Genomic DNA, 21,344 nt, shown 5'->3' with positions numbered 1-21,344 from the left:
ATTTCCAAGGAATAAAGCTATCTTTATAAATATTTTGAGCCTATATAAAAAAATAGCAAAAAACAAATGTGGCTTTTTGTGGATTAAAAGTGTACTTTATGTTTGCAGTTTTTTACATTTAGTATCATTTGCAGCTGAATAACCTTGAGATTGTGACATCATATCTCATGTATGAATTTCAGTCATGGGTTTAAAACTTCCTGTATTTAAAATGTTTGAATACTTTTTTTATAGTCAGCCATTTCCATTATTCAAAAGGAATGAGCTTTATATATCTTTATTTAGCATGCAGAAATGGTAATTCTACACAATTACAACTTGAAAAAGAGAAAAACTTTATTTGAAAAGTGCTTACTTTAGTCAGTTTTTCAATCTGTTTCTCCAGCTCTTCAACACTTGCTGCTTGATCACCATCATCCTATAACAAAATAAAGTGTTATTTATCTTTCTCAAAATAAAAAAGAATGCTGAACTTTGTGCTTATCCTATAAATATAAAACTTTTATGTAGAATTATAAAAATGTTCATGTTGGAAATTATAAAGTATTCCCCCCATAAGTTTTTTTTTCTTCTTTAGAAGATTTTCTTTCAGAAAATCATTCTCTCTTATATATTTTAAATAAAAACACTTACACAGAGTATTTCCATTTTTATCATACTTCTTAACAAAATGTGTAATACACATGTAAGGAGGAAAGAAGGAATACGTAATAACATACATAATAATAATAAAATGACAAAAAACTAACACATGTAGAACTTTAATTTCGAAGTGCTTTACACATATTATCTTACTGGAGCCATACAACAACTGTAAAACTATTGTTATCTTCATTTCACAGATGAAGAAAATAAGTTTCAGTGACTTGTTCATGGTCCCGCCAATAGGTTCTGAAGTGGGGTTCTGAGGTCTTATTAATCCAGGTCCAGTACTTTAGACAACATACCATACCAATCAACCTGCATACCCTGAATGTTCTCCAAAGGCCAACATGTCTTTTCAGTACTTCATCAAATTCAGTAAAAGGCTATTACCTTTTTCACCAAACCTTTTACATCCTATTCTAAAATGGCCATCAGCACATAGGTAGGAAGATGATTAAAAAAGAGAGAAAATATTAGGAAGCAATGGTAGATTGCTCTAAAAATCATACATTGCTAGTACATTCATAGCTAATATTATGGTCAGATTCATATGGCTAGGAGCAGTTAAGTCAATCTGACACAGAGTGATGCAAGCCACAATAATGAATATTTGGTACAGTAAATTCTTGATTTACTGAGGAGCTGCTTATCAAGCCTATGTACAACCCATGACCTTTGATTTTCTTTATCTGTTTTGTAATTTCATTTCCATCACCACAATGTTTGCTAGCAAATACATTTGAAAAAAATAAGTGTTGGAAAATAAAATGAAAGCGAAAAGTCCAGGAAGATGATTTGGATTTGTTTTGCTACTGCAGCAAAAGGCTTTATTAAGCTAAGAGTTGGAATTTTGGCAAAAGTGAATTCTTGCATCACCAATGGGCTTTTGTTAATTTTTAACAAATATTACTGTACATTTTTTATGTGTAAGGTGTTACTTCAGAAATTTCATTTTATATGGACTAGGAAGAAAAACAGGGAAGTGCATCATAAATACTATTTTTTTGGGTCTTAAAAGTCTTTTAATCCCTGCTTTCTTCTATTAGCAGGAGTCAGTTACCAAAAGTCACCTATGGAAGTGGCTATCAGCTTTTGCTTTAAAAATAACTCACATAAAACATAAAGGATATGTTAGCTTGACCTAGATGTTTGCTATACCTTTAAGCAGGATTCAAAGTATGTTTTTCCCCATGTTGGCACAAAGATATAACAAAATTCTGATTGATAGCAATTGGACAGATTTTTTTAGTTTTACTTATAAAATCATAAGAAACTACAAAACTACTTTAAATAACAAATATTCTCTGAGAAATATTATCATTGATTTGTTAAAGAACCAAACTCATGGGGGCAGCTAGGTGGTGCAATGGATAGAGCACGGCCCTGAAATCAGGAGGACCTGAGTTCAAATCCGGCCTCAGACCAAACACTTGATGCTTACTAGCTGTGGGACCCTGGGTGAGTCACTTGACCCCAATTGCCTAAAAAAAGAACCAAACGCATGTAATGGATAAAGTTTGCAGTTTCTGAAGCCCAGTGTTTAAAAAAAAAAGCCTGAAAAAAAAGGATTGTGCCTCTGAGATAAAAGGATGATTCCAAAGTGAACTTCCTCAGTCCCCCTCCTCAATTTCTCAAAAATTATCAGCATTAGAACACTCTTTCCTTCCCTCTTGTCCCTCTTGCTCTCCCACTGAAGGTAATCTCATTACTTCTACCCTTGATCCCATTATCTCCTCCCTCTTCCAGGATCAAACTCTAGAAGTCATCCTTTCCTTCTTATTCATCTTGATTTCTCCTTGTTTGTGTATCTAAATAGTTATACTGATGATTAACTTCATAATAAAAAAGAAAATGCTACAAGTTAAAAGATGGTAGGACAGCAAGCATATGTACCACTAAATTATGAAGAAAGAGAATTGTTCACAAATAAAGTCAGATCTAAATACTTGGAAAAACATCAGCTGCTCATGTGTAAGCTGAGCTAATATAATAAAATGACAATTCTACCTAAATTAATTTACTTTTCAGTGCCATACCCATCAAACTACCAAAAATTATTTATAGAGCTAGAAAAAATAATAATCAAATTTATCTGGAGGAACAAAAGGTCCAGAATATCAAGGGAATTAATAAAAAGAAATGCAAGGGACGGTGGTCTAGCCATATCAGATCTTAAATTGTAATATAAGGCAGTAATCATCAAAACTACTTAGTAGTGGATAAGAAATAGAGTGGTGTATCAGTGGAATAGATTAGGTACAAAAGACACATTGTATACTATATGACTACGTGTTATATAGTGACTGTAGTGTACTTATATGACTATAGAAGCTTACTGCTTGATAAATTCAAACACTACAGTTTCTGGGATAAGAACTCACTATTTAACAAAAACTGCTAGGAAAACTGGAAGACAGTATGCCAGAAACTAGGCATAGACCAATATCTTACACCATATGCCAAGATAAAGTCAAAATGGGTACGCAATTTAGATGTAAAGGCTGATACCATAAGCAAACTAGGAGAGCAAGGAATAGTTTACCTGTCAGATTTATGAAGAACGGAAGAATTCATGACCAAGCAAGAGACAGAGAACATTATGAAATGCAAAGTGGATGATTTTGATTACATTAAATTGAACATTTTTTTGCACAAACAAAGCCAATGCAACCAAGATTAGGAGGGAAGCAGAAAGCTGGGAAACAATTTTTATAGCCAGTGTCTCAGATAAAGGCCTCATTTCTAAAATACATAGAGAAAATTTATAAGATTACAATTGGTTCTCCAATTGATAAATGATCAAAGGATATGAACAGGCAGTTTTCAGATAAAGAAATTAAAGCTATCTATAATCATATAAAAATTGTCTAAATCACTATTAGAGAAATGTGGTACTCTGAGGTACCACATCACACCTACCAGATTGATTAACATGACAAAACAAAAAATGATAAATATTGGAGAAGATGTGGGAAAATTGGAACCCTAATGCACTGTTGGTGGAGTTGTGAACTAATCCAACCATTCTGGAAAGCAATTTGGAACTATGCCCAAAGGGCTATTAAACTGTGCATATCCTTTGACCCAGCAATATCACTTCTTGGTCTATATCCCAAAGAGATCATAAAAATGGGAAAAGGACCCATATCTACAAAAATATTTATAGCAGCTCTTTTTGTGGTGTCAAGGAATTAGAAATTGAGGGGATGCCCATCAATTGGGGAATGACTGAACAAGTTGTGGTATATGAATATAATGGAATACTATTGTGTAATAAGAAATGATGAGCAAGCTGACTTCAGAAAAACCTGAAAAGACTTGTATGGATTGATGCTGAGCAAAGTGAGCAGAACCAGAACACAATAACAGCAACGTTGTGTGATGATTAACTTTGATAGACTTAGCAATGCAAGGATCTAAGACCATACCAAAAGACTCATGATAGAAAATGCTATCCGCATCCAGAGAACGAACTTTGGAGTCTGAATACAGATGGAAACATATTATTTGCTCTTTTTTGTTGTTATTTTGTCTTGTTTCTTCTTTCTTGTTGTTCCTCTCATTGTTTCTAATTCTTCTTTACAACACGACTAATGTGAAAATGTGTTTAACATGAATGTGTACGTAAAGCCTATATTAGATGGCATGCTGTCTTGGGGTAGAGGGAGGGGAGGAAGAGAAGGAAGGGTGAGAAAATCTGGAACTCAAAATCTTATGGAACTGAATGTTGAAAACTAAAAACAAATAAAATTTAAAAATAAATAGAATTGTTAATTCTACAAAGAGATGATTTGGTGTTGATCAAAAGGTGATTTTTGTTTTCTATAATAATACATCACTTGTCAAAGCAAAATAATTTTTCAATGGTGGCATTTGGGGGTAGTAAGCTGCTACAGAAATGATAAATCATTATACATTACAAAATAAAAGATTATTTAACTACCATAAAAAAGTTAAGGTTACAGAAAGGAAGGTTGTTGGCAGCATTCCCTGCATATTGCTTCCTGATCCAGTAATGTATTCATTTTACAAATGAGGCAACTGAGCTCCAGAGGGGTTGTGACATTACTTAACCACCTAACTTACTTAACTTACCTGACATTACTTAACCACTAATAAGCTGAGCTAGAATTCAAACCTCGGTATTCTAATTATTGCCTCTTCTCTTTTGCATCACGGTTCCTAAACGAATTCATTTTTATTCAGTTTTACATAGTAGATTAGAAAATGCATAGTTATGTCAGAGCCTACTGAATATATGGTTTGTGGCTATGACCCTTCCCTTAAGAATATATTTACTATTTAAGATTTTTGCACATGCAAGTGCAATACCTCCTTTGTGAATATAAATGAAATGACATTGCTTGCTAGAAAATTTATAAAAGTACACATACATCAGTAATTGTTTGCTGGTCCAACTCACAGGTACAAGACATCCCAAATAAATGAAGTATGCAACAATAAAGTCCTTCAGGGAATGTTAACTGTTTAGTGTGCTTACAGTGTGATTTGGAATCTGGAGATTATCTCGAGGGTTACCTTAATTCTGAAATTGAACCCATGAACAAACATTGCACTTTTATTCTTTATTTTGCCATGAAGCTCTTTAAAAACTCCAGATAACCTAGTCCCTGAGAAACTCCCTTGGAGGCCAGTCAAGGCTAGGGGAATAAAACCTATCTCTGAAAACAGGCCCAACGTTAGCCAAGGAGTGATTTAGACTCTTTTGCCTTCTCTCTTTCTCTATCCTTCACCTCTTCAAACAAATACAGTGCTCAAAAAATCCCTAATGTGTACTTGTCACCTTTGTAAGCAAGACCCCTCAACTGGACTCTGAGTAGGATAGTGGTTGGTTTCATTCTCTTAGCTAATCTGACTCAAGATTCCAACACGGAGTCTTGAGAAGGAATGTAGAATCCCAGTGGGAACCAGGTTCAGGGAGGGAATTTGAGCACTAACTTAAGTAGAATTTGGGTTGTTGGAGCAGCTGTAACCCAAATATACCCTGCTGACTGTACTGACTGTTCTCAAAACCGTTCATCTTGAGCAACTCCTCCCTGCCTGGTTAGTAAAGCCATTTGCTTACACACTAGAGTTTCTTCAAACCATGACAACTTACTCAGGGATTCGTTCATCAGGAGGGGCACAGTCTAGTTCAATGCTGAGATTTCTTGTGATGAAATTCCTCAGAACTATGTAATTAATTAGTAAAACAAAACTTTGTAATCTATAGTGATGCCTTTTCTATACCCTTCTCTTCCTTTCCTTCTACTTCCTCATCCTCCCTCCCACTTCCTCATCCCACCCTTGGTTGGATGTTTTCTGGACTACTGAGGCCCACTTTCCAAAATGCCAGTTCTGATGAGACAGATGATTTCTAGGAGAGTGGGGTTTCTCATATGCTAGTTTCTCCTTGCTCCATCTCAGAACACTGTATGTGTTAAGGGCTCTTCTCTGTGATTCCTGACCCTGGTGAGTTCACTGGTTCACTTCCCAGTACAGCGCCAAACAAGTCTTTTACTTGGAAAGCACATAAAAGAGAAAGCAACCCAGGTAAATGGAACCCCCTACCCAGAACTGAACTGTTTTGCCACAAAGATGATTTACCCAGGCTCTCTTATTTCTTAAAACAAAAACCAGCACCACTACCAACAAAAACCACAAGCTAACCACCAAGTTGTATTATACAACATCTTAAACACTAGTTGAGAGATGAATAATTCCCCTATTTTTATACATTGTCTATAGATAGGCAGCCTCAGAGTAGGAGACATATTGACATCTGAGTTAGAACTATGGTCAGGAGTTGTTGCCTTCCTGCCCTAGAGATCATCTGTGATAACAATGACAGCATATATGTGACAATACTTTGAAAAGTATGAAGTGCTATTCAAAAATAATCATAATTTATGTTAATAAAACAAAAGGCAGATCTGGGGAGTTCTATAACAAATGCTCACAGAGTTACATAAAAAGAATTACTAGCACATTTATATAATGTGGTGTTTATATATTTTATTTTATATTTAAATATTTTTAAATTAAAAATTTTAATATATTAATATAATATATAAATATTTATATAATATAATGAATTTAAATTTTATTACCTCATCATCACAGAGATCTATTTTCTTTCCTTTTTTGTCATCTTTATCTTCTTCATCTTCATCCTCTTCATCAGCTTGGTCATCACTATCATCATCATCGTCATCATCATCGTCACTATCTCCCCCTTTCCGTCTTCGCTTGCGTCCAGTAGTGGGTGTACCTAAAGAATGTGGTTCTTCTCCCAGTTCACCTCCACCTGTGGTGTCTCTTTTCCCTGTTTTCTTAGCATGAATGATTCTGAGTCTTTAAATGTAAAAAAAAAAAAATCAGCATTATCTAAGAGCAAACCTATCTGAAAACTCAATAGAGTGTAAGCCATTTGTTTAAGATATTCATCTCTATGTACTTATCTCATAGTTAGGAATAAATAATTTACAACTACAAATTAGATGAATGGAAAATGAAGAACTGGAAAATAACCAATAGATATTATTTTCTTATTTAAAATTCATTATTGTTTGAGGTATATCACTTACTGAATTAAAACATATTAAAAACATAACAAATTTTATCTGTCAGGAACATTATAAAACAGATGAGAATTCTGTAAGGCCCTAATTATAATAATGAAAAAGTAGCAGCAAACTAACTCCCATTCTATATTATCATTCTGATTATATATTATTATTCTATAATAAGAAATAATTTTCCCTTTAGTTACTGCAGAGGAGCTATCTTTTTAAGATAATGAGAATAGTATTTCTAACATTACATTAATAATGAGGTGGAAAATTAAGTTATAATTTTAAATTAAATTTGAACTTTGATAGCACCACTCAAAAATAAACTTAAAATGCAAAACAATGAGAAAAATAAGTAAATGTAATTGGTATAAGGAGATAATACTCCTGTCAAAAGGAACTGCAAAGCTCCCAAAACTTTAAAACGTGAAATTAACTTTTTAAAAAGAATTTAAAGACAGGAAGGCCAATATTAGTAGATATAGGAAGTGGCCCATTGGAAAGGATTAGATTTGTACTCAGATGATTTGAGTTAAATGCCTATTACTACGATTTAATAAATATTTTCATGACCGTAGGCAAGTATTTTATCTCTCTGGGCCTCAGTTTTCCTATCTTTAAAATGAAGAGTTGAATGAGGTGACCTATAAGAAACATCCTTTCCAGCTCTAAATCTATGGTTATATGATCTCATTTAATCATACAATTATTTACGTATAATAATAATTCCTGAATTTTGGCTATCTTTATTTTATGTCTCATTTAAATTAAGCATTTCTATTTCTTTATATCAAAGTGAGCCAGTTGAATTCTAACAGTGATTTACTGCTCACATTGAAGTTTGCATAAAAACTCAAAATATTAATTTTAAGGAAATACAACTTACTTTCGAAGTTTACCTTCTACCATCCATTTGTCTCTCCTTAAGTTTGACATATAATCAATATTCTTGTCAATTTCACTGCCAACATAAAAAATTAGGAGCACGATATGAAACATTACTATTTTCCTGTGTATAAAAATTTCTAACTTCTGACAAAATGCATAAATATATGTGTAATGACACATTTGTGTGTATATATGTACATATATACATGTCCTAGATATACTTCAATATTGAATGCTGAGAGGCAGCATGCTATCGTGGGATAAAGGGTCAGTCTTGAAGTAATAAATAAGATCTCTGTTCAAATGCTGTCTCTCATTCATACTAGCTCTCAGTACCCTGTGCCAATTCTCATTAGTAACAAAGGAGTTGATGATCTGTATTGGTGGAAAGAGTTTCCACATTGGGAGTTCCCCACACTGTTGAGACCACATGTCCAGACCCTTCTTAAAACTAAATTTATATTGAGAGCTAGCCTTAGATGCCAGACAACCTGAGTTCAAATTCTACCTCAGAACATAATGACTGTATGACCCTAGGCAAGTCACTTAATATCTCAATATTCTTGGAAATTCCAAGTGTTCCCTATATCAATGAAATCACAAGTCCAGTTTCTATCCATGCACACAGACACACACACAGACACACACAGACACACACACACACACACACACACACACACAGATGTGTTCTTATGCACCATCATGATGTAGTATAAAATTTGTGCTATCAGAAGTTGTCAATTCTAGTTTGTTTTCTGTTTCTGTTTTTGTTTTGTTTTGTTTTTGGTCTAGGCAACGGGGTTAAGTGACTTGCCCAGGGTCACACAGCTAGTAAGTGTTATGTGTCTGAGGCCGGATTTGAACTCAGGTCCTCTTGAATCCAGGGCCGGTGCTCTATCCACTGTGCCACCTAGCTGCCCCAGAAGTCGTCAATTCTTAAATGTATTTACATACTTAAACTCAAGCCTAGAATTTTGCAATAAGCAATGGCAATGATGGTAAAATAATAAGTTACACCCTTCTCCTTCTTGGGTAAAAGCCTTAATGCATCTGATTACAAATGCCCATAGCGTCAATGAAACTATTCATTTTTCAATTTCTATTCAGTATTACAGTATTATCACCAGCTATTAAGCAACTGTCAGACACAGAATTGTCTGTTGAATGAAAAGATTTCTATATGAAAATATACAGTTTGTACATTCTCAGGAATTTAAGTTGCTGTCACTTATAACATGAGACACTACACTAGAAATAAGGGTCATTTGTATAATACCCACTATGTGCCAGGAACTGTGCTAAGCTCAGATAATTGTCCAAAGGTATCACGAATAGATGAAAAACTATGATAATGCAAAAGTGTGGCTGAGAATGTATTTACATAAAAGTTTAGACTCATAAAAAGTGATATTTATACTTAGCCCTGCATACTTTGATATTATCTTTTGCCAGGAAACCAAAGGATGGGGGATGGGACATGACTGTAATCTAAAAATCATGAATGGAAAAGATAAGGTGAATAGGAACTTGGCCACTAAGCATGAAACATTAAGGTGAAGAAGTGCTCTTTGAAATTTGAGAAATGTCGAACAAGCAAAAGGAACTAATATTTAGCATAATAATATTATGTTAAATATTATAATAATGATAATGAATGAATGCAATTGCTTACTATAAATTAGTGGCAATGGCAAAATACAAATGGATTAAAAATGGTTCAAACAAACTTTTAAATGACAGAACCATAAATGCCTAATTAGAAAAATTATATAAACTTGAAGTATGATGTCAAGGTAGAAAATCATTAGGTTTTAGCTATGGAGTATTACATGATGGTGTTAGCAAAAGAGTACTGTTCTAAATGGACCACAGGTCTGTTTCAGCAAGGGAATTCCCATGTTTCAGAACTTATGACTCACATTTCACATTGGCAATTCCCAGGAAATGGAATATTTGGGGCCCACTGCCTAATAAAGCTTTCCTTTATTTATCTTAACAAAGCATAAATCCAAGTTATCAATAATTAGCATAGTTATAGTACAAACTTGTTACTATGACTACATAATAGATATATAGATATAATAGATAAATATGTAGATCTATTAAATAGATTGTTTATATCTAGCCTGTTTGACAATTTTAGGAGAACACCCACAGTTGCAATTGAAAATGCTCCATGGGAGGATAATTACGGTCATTAGGTCTCATAAAACATCAAGGAATTAAGAAGTGAAGAGACAAGAGGTACAGTTGTCATATCTGCTAATAATGAAAGATGGTTCTTAGAATGGTCAGTGTTCACAATTAACTTAAGCAGAAATATGAAATTACAAAAAATTTTATATAGTTAGTCCATACTAAACATCATTTAATTTTAATCCACATTTTTTTAAAACCCCTACAAGTCACTATAAATGTCAAAGAAGAAATACAAGAAATAACCAATATAATGGATTGTAAAATTATAGGAAAGTGGTTAGGATACTCTCACCTTACAACACTCTTGCTACATGCTAGCTCATTAATAAGGAAAGCAAGTACTGAAGCTTTCTGAGCCGGAGTGTGTGCCTGAAAAGCTTTTGTCTTGAGGCTTTCTGTAAGTTCAGTTTGTCCGCAATGGGCTTCCATAAAAATCTGCAGGATCTCAGAAACATTGTCCCGGTTAACACCAACATTCAGTAAATGTTCCCCAAGAGTTGTTTTGGCCTGTAAAAGTTTAATAAAAAATAAGTTTTTTTATTATTCATAGCCATTTAAAAACATAACCTTTTTCAATAAACACATCAGGGTGAAAATACTAGAATCATAACATATATTTTGGATAGGGACCACATGTTCTTGATGGGACTGAGGTATAGGGGAAAGCAGGAAATGAGAACAGTCTAGTAGTACCTGTGCCTTTTCTGCACCCTATGTTTGTATTTATGTGAGAGCACTCACATGCTTCATTAGGCAGAGGTGAGAAACCTTCCCATGTGTGGATTTCTGGATTCACTTTTAATTACTCATAGCAACCATATCAAGTTCCTATATTTTCTATTGTCCTAGGTGTGGATACTGGCACTTGCCAGGCATGTGCTATTCTCTGACGTCTCCACTGCCCATCTGGTCTTTAAAGAAGTAACAGATGAATGGATGGGTCAAAAGGAAATCTGTCCTCTAGATTCTCCTTCTTTTCAGAATATCATTCATAGCTGAAAATATTAGAACATATGGATTATATTGGAATGTTAAGATGTTGCTTAACTGGAGTTTGGGATACAACCAAACATGTTGTGCCACCACTTTAAAATGTGGTCAATTCCATAGATGTTATATAAATTACATGTACCTGAGGTTGTTATGGTTCTTGCTGAATCCCAGAAGTCAGGTCCCAATTAATAATGCTTTTCTTCAAATCTTATGCAGGGCCCATGGGTGTCTGGATTACCCCAATTATTCAAAGAGAACCCAGACTAATTATAGATCATCCCAAGAGTGCTAATTGAATTAGAGGGTATAAAAGCTATAGTTGGGTCTAGCACCACTTGCATTTATCCTCATACCAACATAGCATAGAGGTCATAGCAATTAGAATTACCTAGTCAGGATTCCATATCAGTAGTTCTTAATTTTTTTTAATTTCATTTTATTTTTTGGCTCATAGAACACTGTTCTTTCCTGTGAAGAACTGCACCAGACTGAAAGAAGGTTTCCAGGCAATCTGAATCTAGACCCATTTATTACATGTCCCTTTCTCCCCCAGCCCCTCATTTTCTTCTTAACTCCCCCCAAGGCTTGCAGCAGAGAAGGCGGCTTGGGCTTGGGTCTGGGGAATGTGAAAATGTAGGGGTGTGTGGGTTCAGCACATGAGTTAGAGGCAGTTATTCATCCAACAAACATTTATTAGAAATGCTTACTATGTGTCAGAAACTATGATGAATGCTGGACATACAAACAAAGAAAGAAAAAAATAACATGGTTCTTTCTACGCAGAAATTCACATTGAAATGGTTGAGACAGGGGCAGCTGGGTGGTGAAGTGGATAGAGCACCGACCCTGGAGTCAGGAGGACCTGAATTCAAATCTGACTTCAGACACTTGACACTTACTAGCTGTGTGACCCTGGGCACATCACTTAACCCCAACTGCCTCACACCTCTCCCTAAAATGTGTAAGACAACATGAAAATAACTATGTATATATACTCTGTGTGTGTATACATGTATTTATGTATGTATGTATAGTGTTAATTAAAGTTATTTCAGAGGAAAGGGACTGGGGGGAGGGGGGTACAGAAGGTGTTGGATGGGGGCCAGCAAAGGCCTCCTGCAGAACCACTGCCCTCCTTAAAAGCTCTAGAACAGCCTTGTCTGGATTCAGACATCAAGTAATTCTAATAGTTATTTAGCATGTAATACATAACTTTCTATGACACAGTCTTAAGAGTTATAGGAGCTAACCAAAATAGTTACTTATTCAATCCACATAATCTAAAGTTGCTAAAAGCACAAAAAAGTAATCAATTTAAATTGATGGTTAAAATTTTTAAGGATTTTGTGCGTGTGTGCATGTGTGTTTACCTTGTATCCTGTTATTAGGCCTGGATCACAGACAGCAGCAGAGAGGAGCCTTACAAGTAAGTCCTGTACTTCACCCATGCTATCTCCAATATTGAGTAATCCCTCTTGAAGAACACTCAGGTTCGGGACATCAATGTTCACATCAAAGCCTAGAACTTTACCAAAATTTCTTAAGAACTGTACCACCATGAGACAATCTGAAAATGTACTTCCAGAGAGAACAAGTCCTGGGATGCGCGGTAACTCTGGCAAAGGCTGGAAACAGAAGGACAAAATCATAGGTCAGTGAGTTCACGCATTCCGAACAGAACTTAGTCATTGCTATGAAGTTCAGCTTCTGTGAAAGGAACACTAAGGAGTTTTTGTTCAGATACCAGTATTTTAATAGCATGTGGATTGTATGAATTAAATATAGCAGAGAAACAACTCACTACTCTATTTTCCAGCAAAGTAAATGAGAACAAAAATGCTGTCATCTGTCTACACAGCAAATGCTACTGTCATTCTAACTGTGATGACTCATTTGAACTAATCCATCTACATTCTTTTTTGGGGTTGGATATGCATTTACAAAATATCTAGATTTGTATTGAGCACAATCTGTGACAACAGGCTACACTGATGATCCTGTGATCCCAGGAGAAAGTGAAGTTAAGCTGGCCAAAATGATGCTGGCTTTATGAATACTAAAGCTGACAGTAACAAAAGAAATTTCTAGCAATACTGCAGTGATTTTGATCATTACAGCTTATAGGCAATAAAACTAGTATTCTGCGACCTTTAAAAAAAGCAGGTAACAGAACACATTATTCATATTACATTACACACAGGAACTTCCAATATGACTTCAAAGCAGGTGTTCTTAACCTGAAGTCTGTGAACTTTTTTTTTTAACATGTTGATAAATGTGTTTCAATGATTGGTTTTCTTGATAATCCTCTATTAGATTTTATGTATTTAAAAATGTTATTCTGAGAAGGGATCCATAGGTTTCATCAGGCTGCCAAAGGTCTGTGACACAAAAAGGGGTAAGAATCCCTGCTCTAAAGGATCACTGCTTTCCAAACAGCTAAAAAAACATCAGTAAAACATAAAAAAATACAGGGCCTGCTGAACTGGAATGTGTACTTTTTATGCCTCTGAGTGAGGTGGAGGTTATCACAGTTCTTGGGAGTCTATAATAGCAGAGCACAGGCCCTAACAGGTCCTGGTAAACAAGAACAATTATTCATACTGGTTCAGAGTTAGACTACGTATGTGTCATTCATGGATGAGCTAAATCTGGAAAGGTTCAGCATCAAAAGACTGGCTACTACGTGGTGACTTTTTAAAAGATCTACAGAAGTGCAGAGGGGTTTTGATAGATGCTGTTGTAGTAAGTGCCCACATCTGATGAAATAATAGTCCTTTGGAACTACTGATATATTCAAGGGATTATTATTCATATTTCAGATGAACATCATGTAAAGATACGACGGGAGGAGATACATTATAATCAACTATTCCTAGATCACACATCTCTTGAGGTCGTAAGAAAAACACTTCTTTGTGAATTATTGCCAAGACACAATAAGTTGCTACTTTTACAAGATGTTTACATAATGTCATGTAAAGCCCTATCAGTTGTCAAGATGACATCTAGCTTTCCTCTGAGTTGTATTTACAAATTTTAATTTCTTTGTCAAAGTTACATTTCTTTGAAGGTCCAAACAAGAACAAGTAGGCAGGAGATATTATGGATGGATATAAAAAAGGATTGCTTAACTTTAAGTGTGACAAAACCTAAGAATGAGGGAGGTCATATTTTTGGAAAGTCTTCAAGAAAAGTTTTAACTATTTGCCCTGGATATTCACCTGCCAGAACAAAAGGAAAAGGTCCAATTCAGATAACTTCTGATCCAATGATTCTACATATTTGTCCTGGGGCTTCTATGTCTTCAACATTAATATACTTCATAAGACTGCATATGGCTGCAAATCAGCAAATGATACAATCTTTGAAGATTCAAAATTGCAGATGATCCAAAAGGCAATAAAGTGACAAATGGTAACTGTAAGTAGGATGCCATATGTAACAAGTGGTGTAAAAATCATTAAGGAAATAATTGTTGAGAAAAGGAGGTGTGGGCTGATCATGTAGTGAGAACAAAGGATATCACTGGTACTCATGAAATTTTAAAGTATCTAGAAGAAAGTTCCAACCGTGCCACAAAAATTTCTTAAGGAAGATTTATGGGAGAACACAAACAAAAATTACACAGAATGAAAAGAAATTTTTGAGATGAAATCTATTGTAGCGGTGGGAACATCCACACTGATGATAGAAATGGATGAGATCACAGATCACAGATCCATCAAAGTAGCTTCTATGTTAGTTTTTGGAACATTACTACTGAAAGGGAAACTATATTTTTCTTTATTAGTGGTTGATGCTATAATCATTAACATTCATTTAAGTGTAGGACAGCTTGCAGAATGCCACCTATATGTAATAAAGGTAGGAATGACCAGAGAGGAAGGAAATAATGACCTTGTCTTTTGGGTTTAACTGTTGTGTCTGATTATTTTATTTTATGTCAAGGCCCAAAGGATTAGGGGGATATGGAAGAAGAAAAAAATTATGGTTGATAGACCCACATAGTCTGAGGAGTTTTTTGGGTAGTATTCCTGAACTAGGTCTGAATCCCTTCTAAGAATGTTTTTAAATACATAAAATCAAACACCGAAAATTACAAAGGAAACCAATTATTTCAACACCACGCCATTGAAGCAATATTATCAAAGATATCAGGATCCATAGAGCATCAGATGAAAGAGTTACTCTTCCACACGTTTGTTACCTACATGTGTGCCTAACAATGTTTGTGCTCTAGCCCCACATATTTCCCATCTGTGTGCCCCCTGGATGCATGTGCCCCAGTAATACAGATTTTCTAGTATGTATCATGCTAGTATGTTTGCAAGTCACAGATTCTTACCTGTGTACATCTCTAGATGTGTTCACTCTTCTCACCAATAGATTTTTATATTTGTGGGGCTGTGTGCCAGGTTTGTGGGGGAAATGTACTATTAATATTTTTTACTATAACGTTTCATTAAATTCCTTTGATTTGAACGAATTGTGTTCTATGGTTGAATAGTATAAGTAAACACATTAGTGGAGGCACATGAGCTGTTTCCTGAGTTGATGTGGACCCACATTGAACTACCTGAACTACTGGGGTAGCTTTTCTAGGAGGACTCTAGGGCAAGTGGGGTTTGATGACCTTAGATGCTACAAAATATTAAAAACTAAAAGGTAAACATTCAGAAAAAAGGGAATTCCTGATAAAGCCTCCTTATATCTTGGTTTAAAAGAGTCTGATCATTAGCTTTTTGGGGCAATGCTTCTAGCTAGGTAAAAAGGATAATTTTCATATGGGCAATTTGAGGTAAAAAAAAGTGGGGGCAGGAAAATGGGGAAGAGGTCATAAAATGTTTTAAATAGGGTAACATGAAAAGATTACCTTTTGGTCTGCTAAGCACATATCTTCATTAGGCTTCTTTAATTCCTTTGCCATTTCTAATTCTAATCTTCGTTGCTCTAGTTTACGTTCTTTATTTAATCTTTTTTCATCACGTTTTTCTTGCTTCAATCTTTCTTTTTCCTTTAATGAAAGAAAAAAAACCTCCATGTATTTCCCTTAATATAATAAGTGCATTTGAAATAGCTCTGCTGAAAATAAAGAGGGACACACAGCACATATAAACTTGATATTCTTGCCTGTTGAGTAAGACACTGAGGAAGGCTGGCAACCACTGTAACACTCAGTTTTCTCCATTGTAACATGGGAATAATGATATTTATACAACTTACCTCTCAAGGTTGTAGGAAATGTGCTTTATAAATCACAAAGTGATTTATAAATAATAAATGTGATTTACTGTTATTAATTTCACAAACAAAAGCACAGGTCAAATTCCCTCTTAGGAGATTTATTTATGAGATCTGAAGAGTAATTATGATTTCCTGTTAGAGACTATCTCTTTTATGCTTGAAATAAGGACTCTTAAAATGTCTTTGTGTATTAGGTGTGGTCCATCGGGATTAGGCTCACGAGACTACTCCATAACCCATTACTTTAAATGCAACAAAATATAACCAAGGCATGCAACAAAGTTGGTATAAAGGATCCACTACTACAAGTATCATAACATCAGTGATGTGAGTACTCACTCCATCAATGCAAATCATCCTGTTTAATAAAAAAATAGATAGTATATATAGCATTTTAAAGTTTGCAAAGTTCTTTAGAAATATTATCTCATTTTATCCTCACAACAATCCTGGGAAGAAGGTGCCCACATTTTAGAGATAGGAAAATTGAAGCAGACAGAGGTTAAGAAACTTGCCCAAGGTCACATAGCTAGTTTCTGAGGCAGAATTTGAACTCAGGTCTTCCTAACTCTAATACATAATCCATAGCTGCCTAGGTGACTCTAGTTTGACTCTTGTCTAAATTCCTACAGATTGACCACACAAGTCCATACAAAATACTAGGTGCTTTTCTCTTATATTGCAAGAATTCCAAATGTTATACAATATTGTCTACTGGTTATCCCTCACTCTATGCACATCTCTCCTTTTTTATATCTGTTTTTCATATGGAGAAACCCATACATTTCTCTGATGACATTCTCTATCTCTTATGTCACCCCCTTCTCCTGGGTTAACTCCTCATATATAATGTGTTTCAAGTTGCTCAATCCCTCCATGAATTTCTCCATAGCCCTTTGTATGATCCCTGACTCTGATTCTTTAGACACTGTAATATTCTATGATTTGTCGCCATTATTAGAAGAATATCTGTGTTGAAAACATGGACCTGGACTTCTGGGAGCCAAGATGGTAGAGCAAGCAGTAAATCGCCGTAACTTTTCCATATTCATCTCCAAACCACCACAAAATAGGTGTCCCAAAACAAATCCTGAAACAGCACAACCAGCAAAAAGATGGGGTAAAACAATCTTTTAGCCCAAGAAACTCGGAAAATCACCAAGAAAGGTCTGTCTCACTCAGGCAAAAGGGGAATGTAGTCCAGGACACATCCCAGTAAGCCACCAGCAAGTCCCACCTTAGCAAACCAGCAGGAGTTCCTGAGCCCCAATGTGATGGAGAAGGCAAATGCCAACACCAGGACCTTCCATGTGTCTCAGCAGAGCCAGGGGAATGGGCAGATTCCAGTTCCAAGAACCATCATGTGATTCAGCACAGCCCAGGGCAAGCAGGCAGACTTTAGCAGTCAGACAGCCACATGCTTCAGTGTAGCCCCGGGGAAATGCAGAAGCACCCTATGAGCCTTAGCACATTCCAGACACCAAAATTACGACCCTGGCTCAGCACCAGATAAGCTGCCAGACCCCTATGGCCTCCAGCAGCTCCAGTCACTCCCACTCTACCACCTCAGCACAGCACCTGACATGAGGGTCCCCCACGGGTATCAGGGCCTCCCATAGGCATCAGGGCAACATCAGTGTAGCACCAGGTAAACATACAGGGGTTGCAGCCCCTGGCACAAGAAGCCTAAGACAGTGCCCCTTCCACTCGGGGGAGCAGAACTCAAATTTAAAAGAAAGGAAGAAGGCCAAAAAAGGTTAGCAAAAAACAACCAAAAAGGAATCTGACCATAGAAAGTTATTATGGTGATAGGGAAGATCAAGACACAAACTCAGAAGAGGACACCAACGTCAAAACACCTATGGGCAAAACCCCAAAGAAAAATAGGAAGTGGTTTCAAGCCCAGAAAGAACTCATAGAAGAGTTCAAAAAGGAGCTTAAAAATCACATAAGAGAGGTAGAAGAAAAAGTGGGAAAAGAAATCAAAGTGAAGCAAAAGAATTATGAAAAAAGAATCAAAAGCTTGGAAAAAGAAAAAACTGATTAAAAAGCAGAATTGGCAAAATGAAAAAGAAAGCACAAAAACTAACTGAGGAAAACAATTCCTTAGAATTGGGCAATCAAACAAATTCAAAAGAATGAAAAAAAAAAACAGAAAAAAATGTAAAATACCTCACTGGAAAAACAACTGACCTGGAAAATAGATCCAGGAGAGACAATGTCAGAATCACTGGACTACCTGAAAGCCATAATAAAAAGGAGGACCTGGACAGCATCTTTCAAGAATTTATCAAGGAAAACTGCCCTAATATCCTGGAACTGGAGGAAAAAATAGGCATTGAAAGAATCCACCCATCACCTCAGGAAAGAGATCCCAAACTAAAAACTCCAAAGAACAGTAGAGCCAAATTATAGAATTAGCTGGTCTAGGAAAAAATACTTCAAGTGACCAGAAAAAAAACAATTCAAATATTGTGGAACCACAATTAGGATTACACAGAACTTAGTAGCTGCAACATTAAAGGATCAGAGGTCATGGAACATGATATTCTGGAAGGCAAAGGAGCTAGGACTACAACCAAGTATCACTTACCTGGCAAAATTAAACATAATACATTAAGGGAAAAAAAGATCATTCAATGAAATAGAAGGATTTCAAGCAATATAACATACAATGACCAAATGCCCCTTCCAATTATGTTTCTTGAATGCCTGTGGATATGTGTCAAAACCAACTCTGCCAAATCACTGATTTCCCTGTAAGTCTAGAAATTGAGTTAATTGCAGTACTCTCTGTTGCTGCTTTCTGCCACTTTGCTACCAATACTGCAGAAATGGAAGGGTGCCAAAAAGGACTGAGGTCTACTTCGTAATTTTTTTTTTGGTTTCATTAGTTACCATGGCCAAAGAATTCATGATCAAGTGGTAAGACTCTCAATCTCTCGATGCCAAGCCCCTCTGTGCTTTCTGTGGGGACTCTGAGCCCTCCTTCATGCTGCTGGGATACGGCACCTTATATATTGTGCCTTGAAATATTAGCTGATGATAGTGCTTCTTCAGCATGATAAAACCTGTCAGGGCTTCTATTCTAGAGGCATAACCTTTCAGAACCTATTGCACAATGTTAAGGCATAATAAAAAGTAAGTAATTGAATGACTAATTCCCTCCTTGCATGTTGAACTCTGACTTCTTGAGAAAGGAGGGAGAAAAATAGGGAAGTGAAAAAGGCAAAACCTCAGAACTGTTATACTTCACTCTGTTGTTCACTCTTACTCAGAGATATGCATTCCTCAAATTGCCCCCCAAGTATCACCATTGTCTCCTCTCTCCCCCATTCACCTTATTTCCCCTAAACTCTCTATTTCTATCCCTCAACCTCTTCCTTTATTAGATAGTTTAACATAAGGAGGTCTGGTATAACATAGATTTTCTTTAAATTCACATCTAGGTGCTAGAGATGCTGCAGATACTATTTCTAGACACCTTTTTTTCTTGTGGTTATCATGTCAGATGTTTTATACTAAAGAATTACACCATAGTGCTTACTAGTTATGAACTTAGAAAATCTAGGAGGTTGTAAGGACAGGATTTATGCATGATTCAGGCTCAGAACTTGCCATCATATGTGACAGATTCTCATACCATTTGAGTCCCAGGACCATAGCTCTAGAGCGAAAAGGGCTCTTAGAGGTTATTTATTCTAACCTCCTCATTTTACCAAGGAAGAAACAGAAGCCAAGGGAGGTTAATTGACTTGTCCAAGGTCACCTAAGTAGAGGCAGATAGTGTTACTAATGCTTACAACTAAGAATCCCACAGAGAATCAGCACAGGTTCTTCATTTTCAGAAGTGGATTTTAGCAACGCAATACTGTTCAATCCTTAAGTGCATGACATATTACTCATAATAGACAAAGAATTTGTTGAGAATGGGAAGGATTTCAAGTGACTCCTTGTCAGAGTGCTAAATGGTGGCCGAATATATATTCACATCTAAAAAACTTGGCTTCTTTTCAAATTCTTTTGTGTGAGTTGCCAACATTTATAGAAATATGTATGCATGCAAACAAGCATGTATTTATGATTTAAAAGATGCTGCAATTTAAAGACTGTTATGAAAGGAGCACATTTCTCATTCCTAAAACCATGAATTTTGTGTACGTAAGCTTTGCTAGAGGGCAAAATAATAATACTGACCCAACTTAGGCTTAAGTTTTGCCTATATGCCCTTTCTTCTCTCAATCATCTGCATGAGAGGACATAAGAGTTTTTGGAATTGAGAAACTGGGGGACCCCAAACTCCCCAGTGGCAGTTAGTTAGCAAAGTATCCTCTTTATCAATGCTCTCCAAACTTCTTTGACCATGTACCCCTAAGTAAACATTGTGACCTTACACACCCTTACACACACACACACACACACACACACACATATTAACTGAACTAATAAATTATGTATAGTGCAGGCCTGCTATAGTATAAAACATAAAATAGGAATTTTAAAAGCATGAGTTAAAATATTTTTAAAAATTGATTATATCAACAGTAAAAAACAACCCTTAATCTATTACTAAAATGTTATTACAGTAATAATACGATTGCATATGCTTCATTAGTTTTGAAAATCTTGATTTAACAATTTGTGATATAATGATTCCAAGATCTGTATTAAGTTCAGTTATTCTGTAATTGAATGGCTGTCATAGGTGTGAAAGATATGAAGCTACAAATCATGATACTTATTTTTTGATTCCATCTATGAATTATGCAAAGGTTTTCTTTCGTTGAAAAACAGCTGGCA

The 21,344-nt window shown here is 35.6% G+C and overlaps 1 protein-coding gene across 16 annotated transcripts in view; it reads right to left on the bottom strand.

Annotated features, from left to right (window-relative positions):
• The window catches only part of LOC114045671 (bromodomain adjacent to zinc finger domain protein 2B), a 342,755-nt gene that overhangs the window by 32,441 nt on the left and 288,970 nt on the right, over nt 1-21,344 (bottom strand). For all 16 annotated transcript variants that reach the window (XM_027865764.1, XM_027865749.1, XM_027865748.1 and 13 more), the window contains 6 exons: nt 16,174-16,314; nt 12,668-12,922; nt 10,597-10,811; nt 8,104-8,178; nt 6,756-6,999; nt 356-418 (listed from right to left, as the gene is read on the bottom strand). In XM_027865764.1, coding sequence (XP_027721565.1) covers nt 356-418; nt 6,756-6,999; nt 8,104-8,178; nt 10,597-10,811; nt 12,668-12,922; nt 16,174-16,314 — 993 coding nt within the window. The remainder of the gene's footprint in view (nt 1-355; nt 419-6,755; nt 7,000-8,103; nt 8,179-10,596; nt 10,812-12,667; nt 12,923-16,173; nt 16,315-21,344) is intronic.

The sequence above is a fragment of the Vombatus ursinus genome, unplaced genomic scaffold (genome assembly GCF_900497805.2).
Source record: "Vombatus ursinus unplaced genomic scaffold, bare-nosed wombat genome assembly UNPS02014779.1, whole genome shotgun sequence".
Classification (NCBI taxonomy): Eukaryota; Metazoa; Chordata; class Mammalia; order Diprotodontia; family Vombatidae; genus Vombatus; species Vombatus ursinus.
The sequence above is the reverse complement of the archived record's forward strand: the minus strand, read 5'-3'. Positions and strand labels throughout refer to the sequence as shown.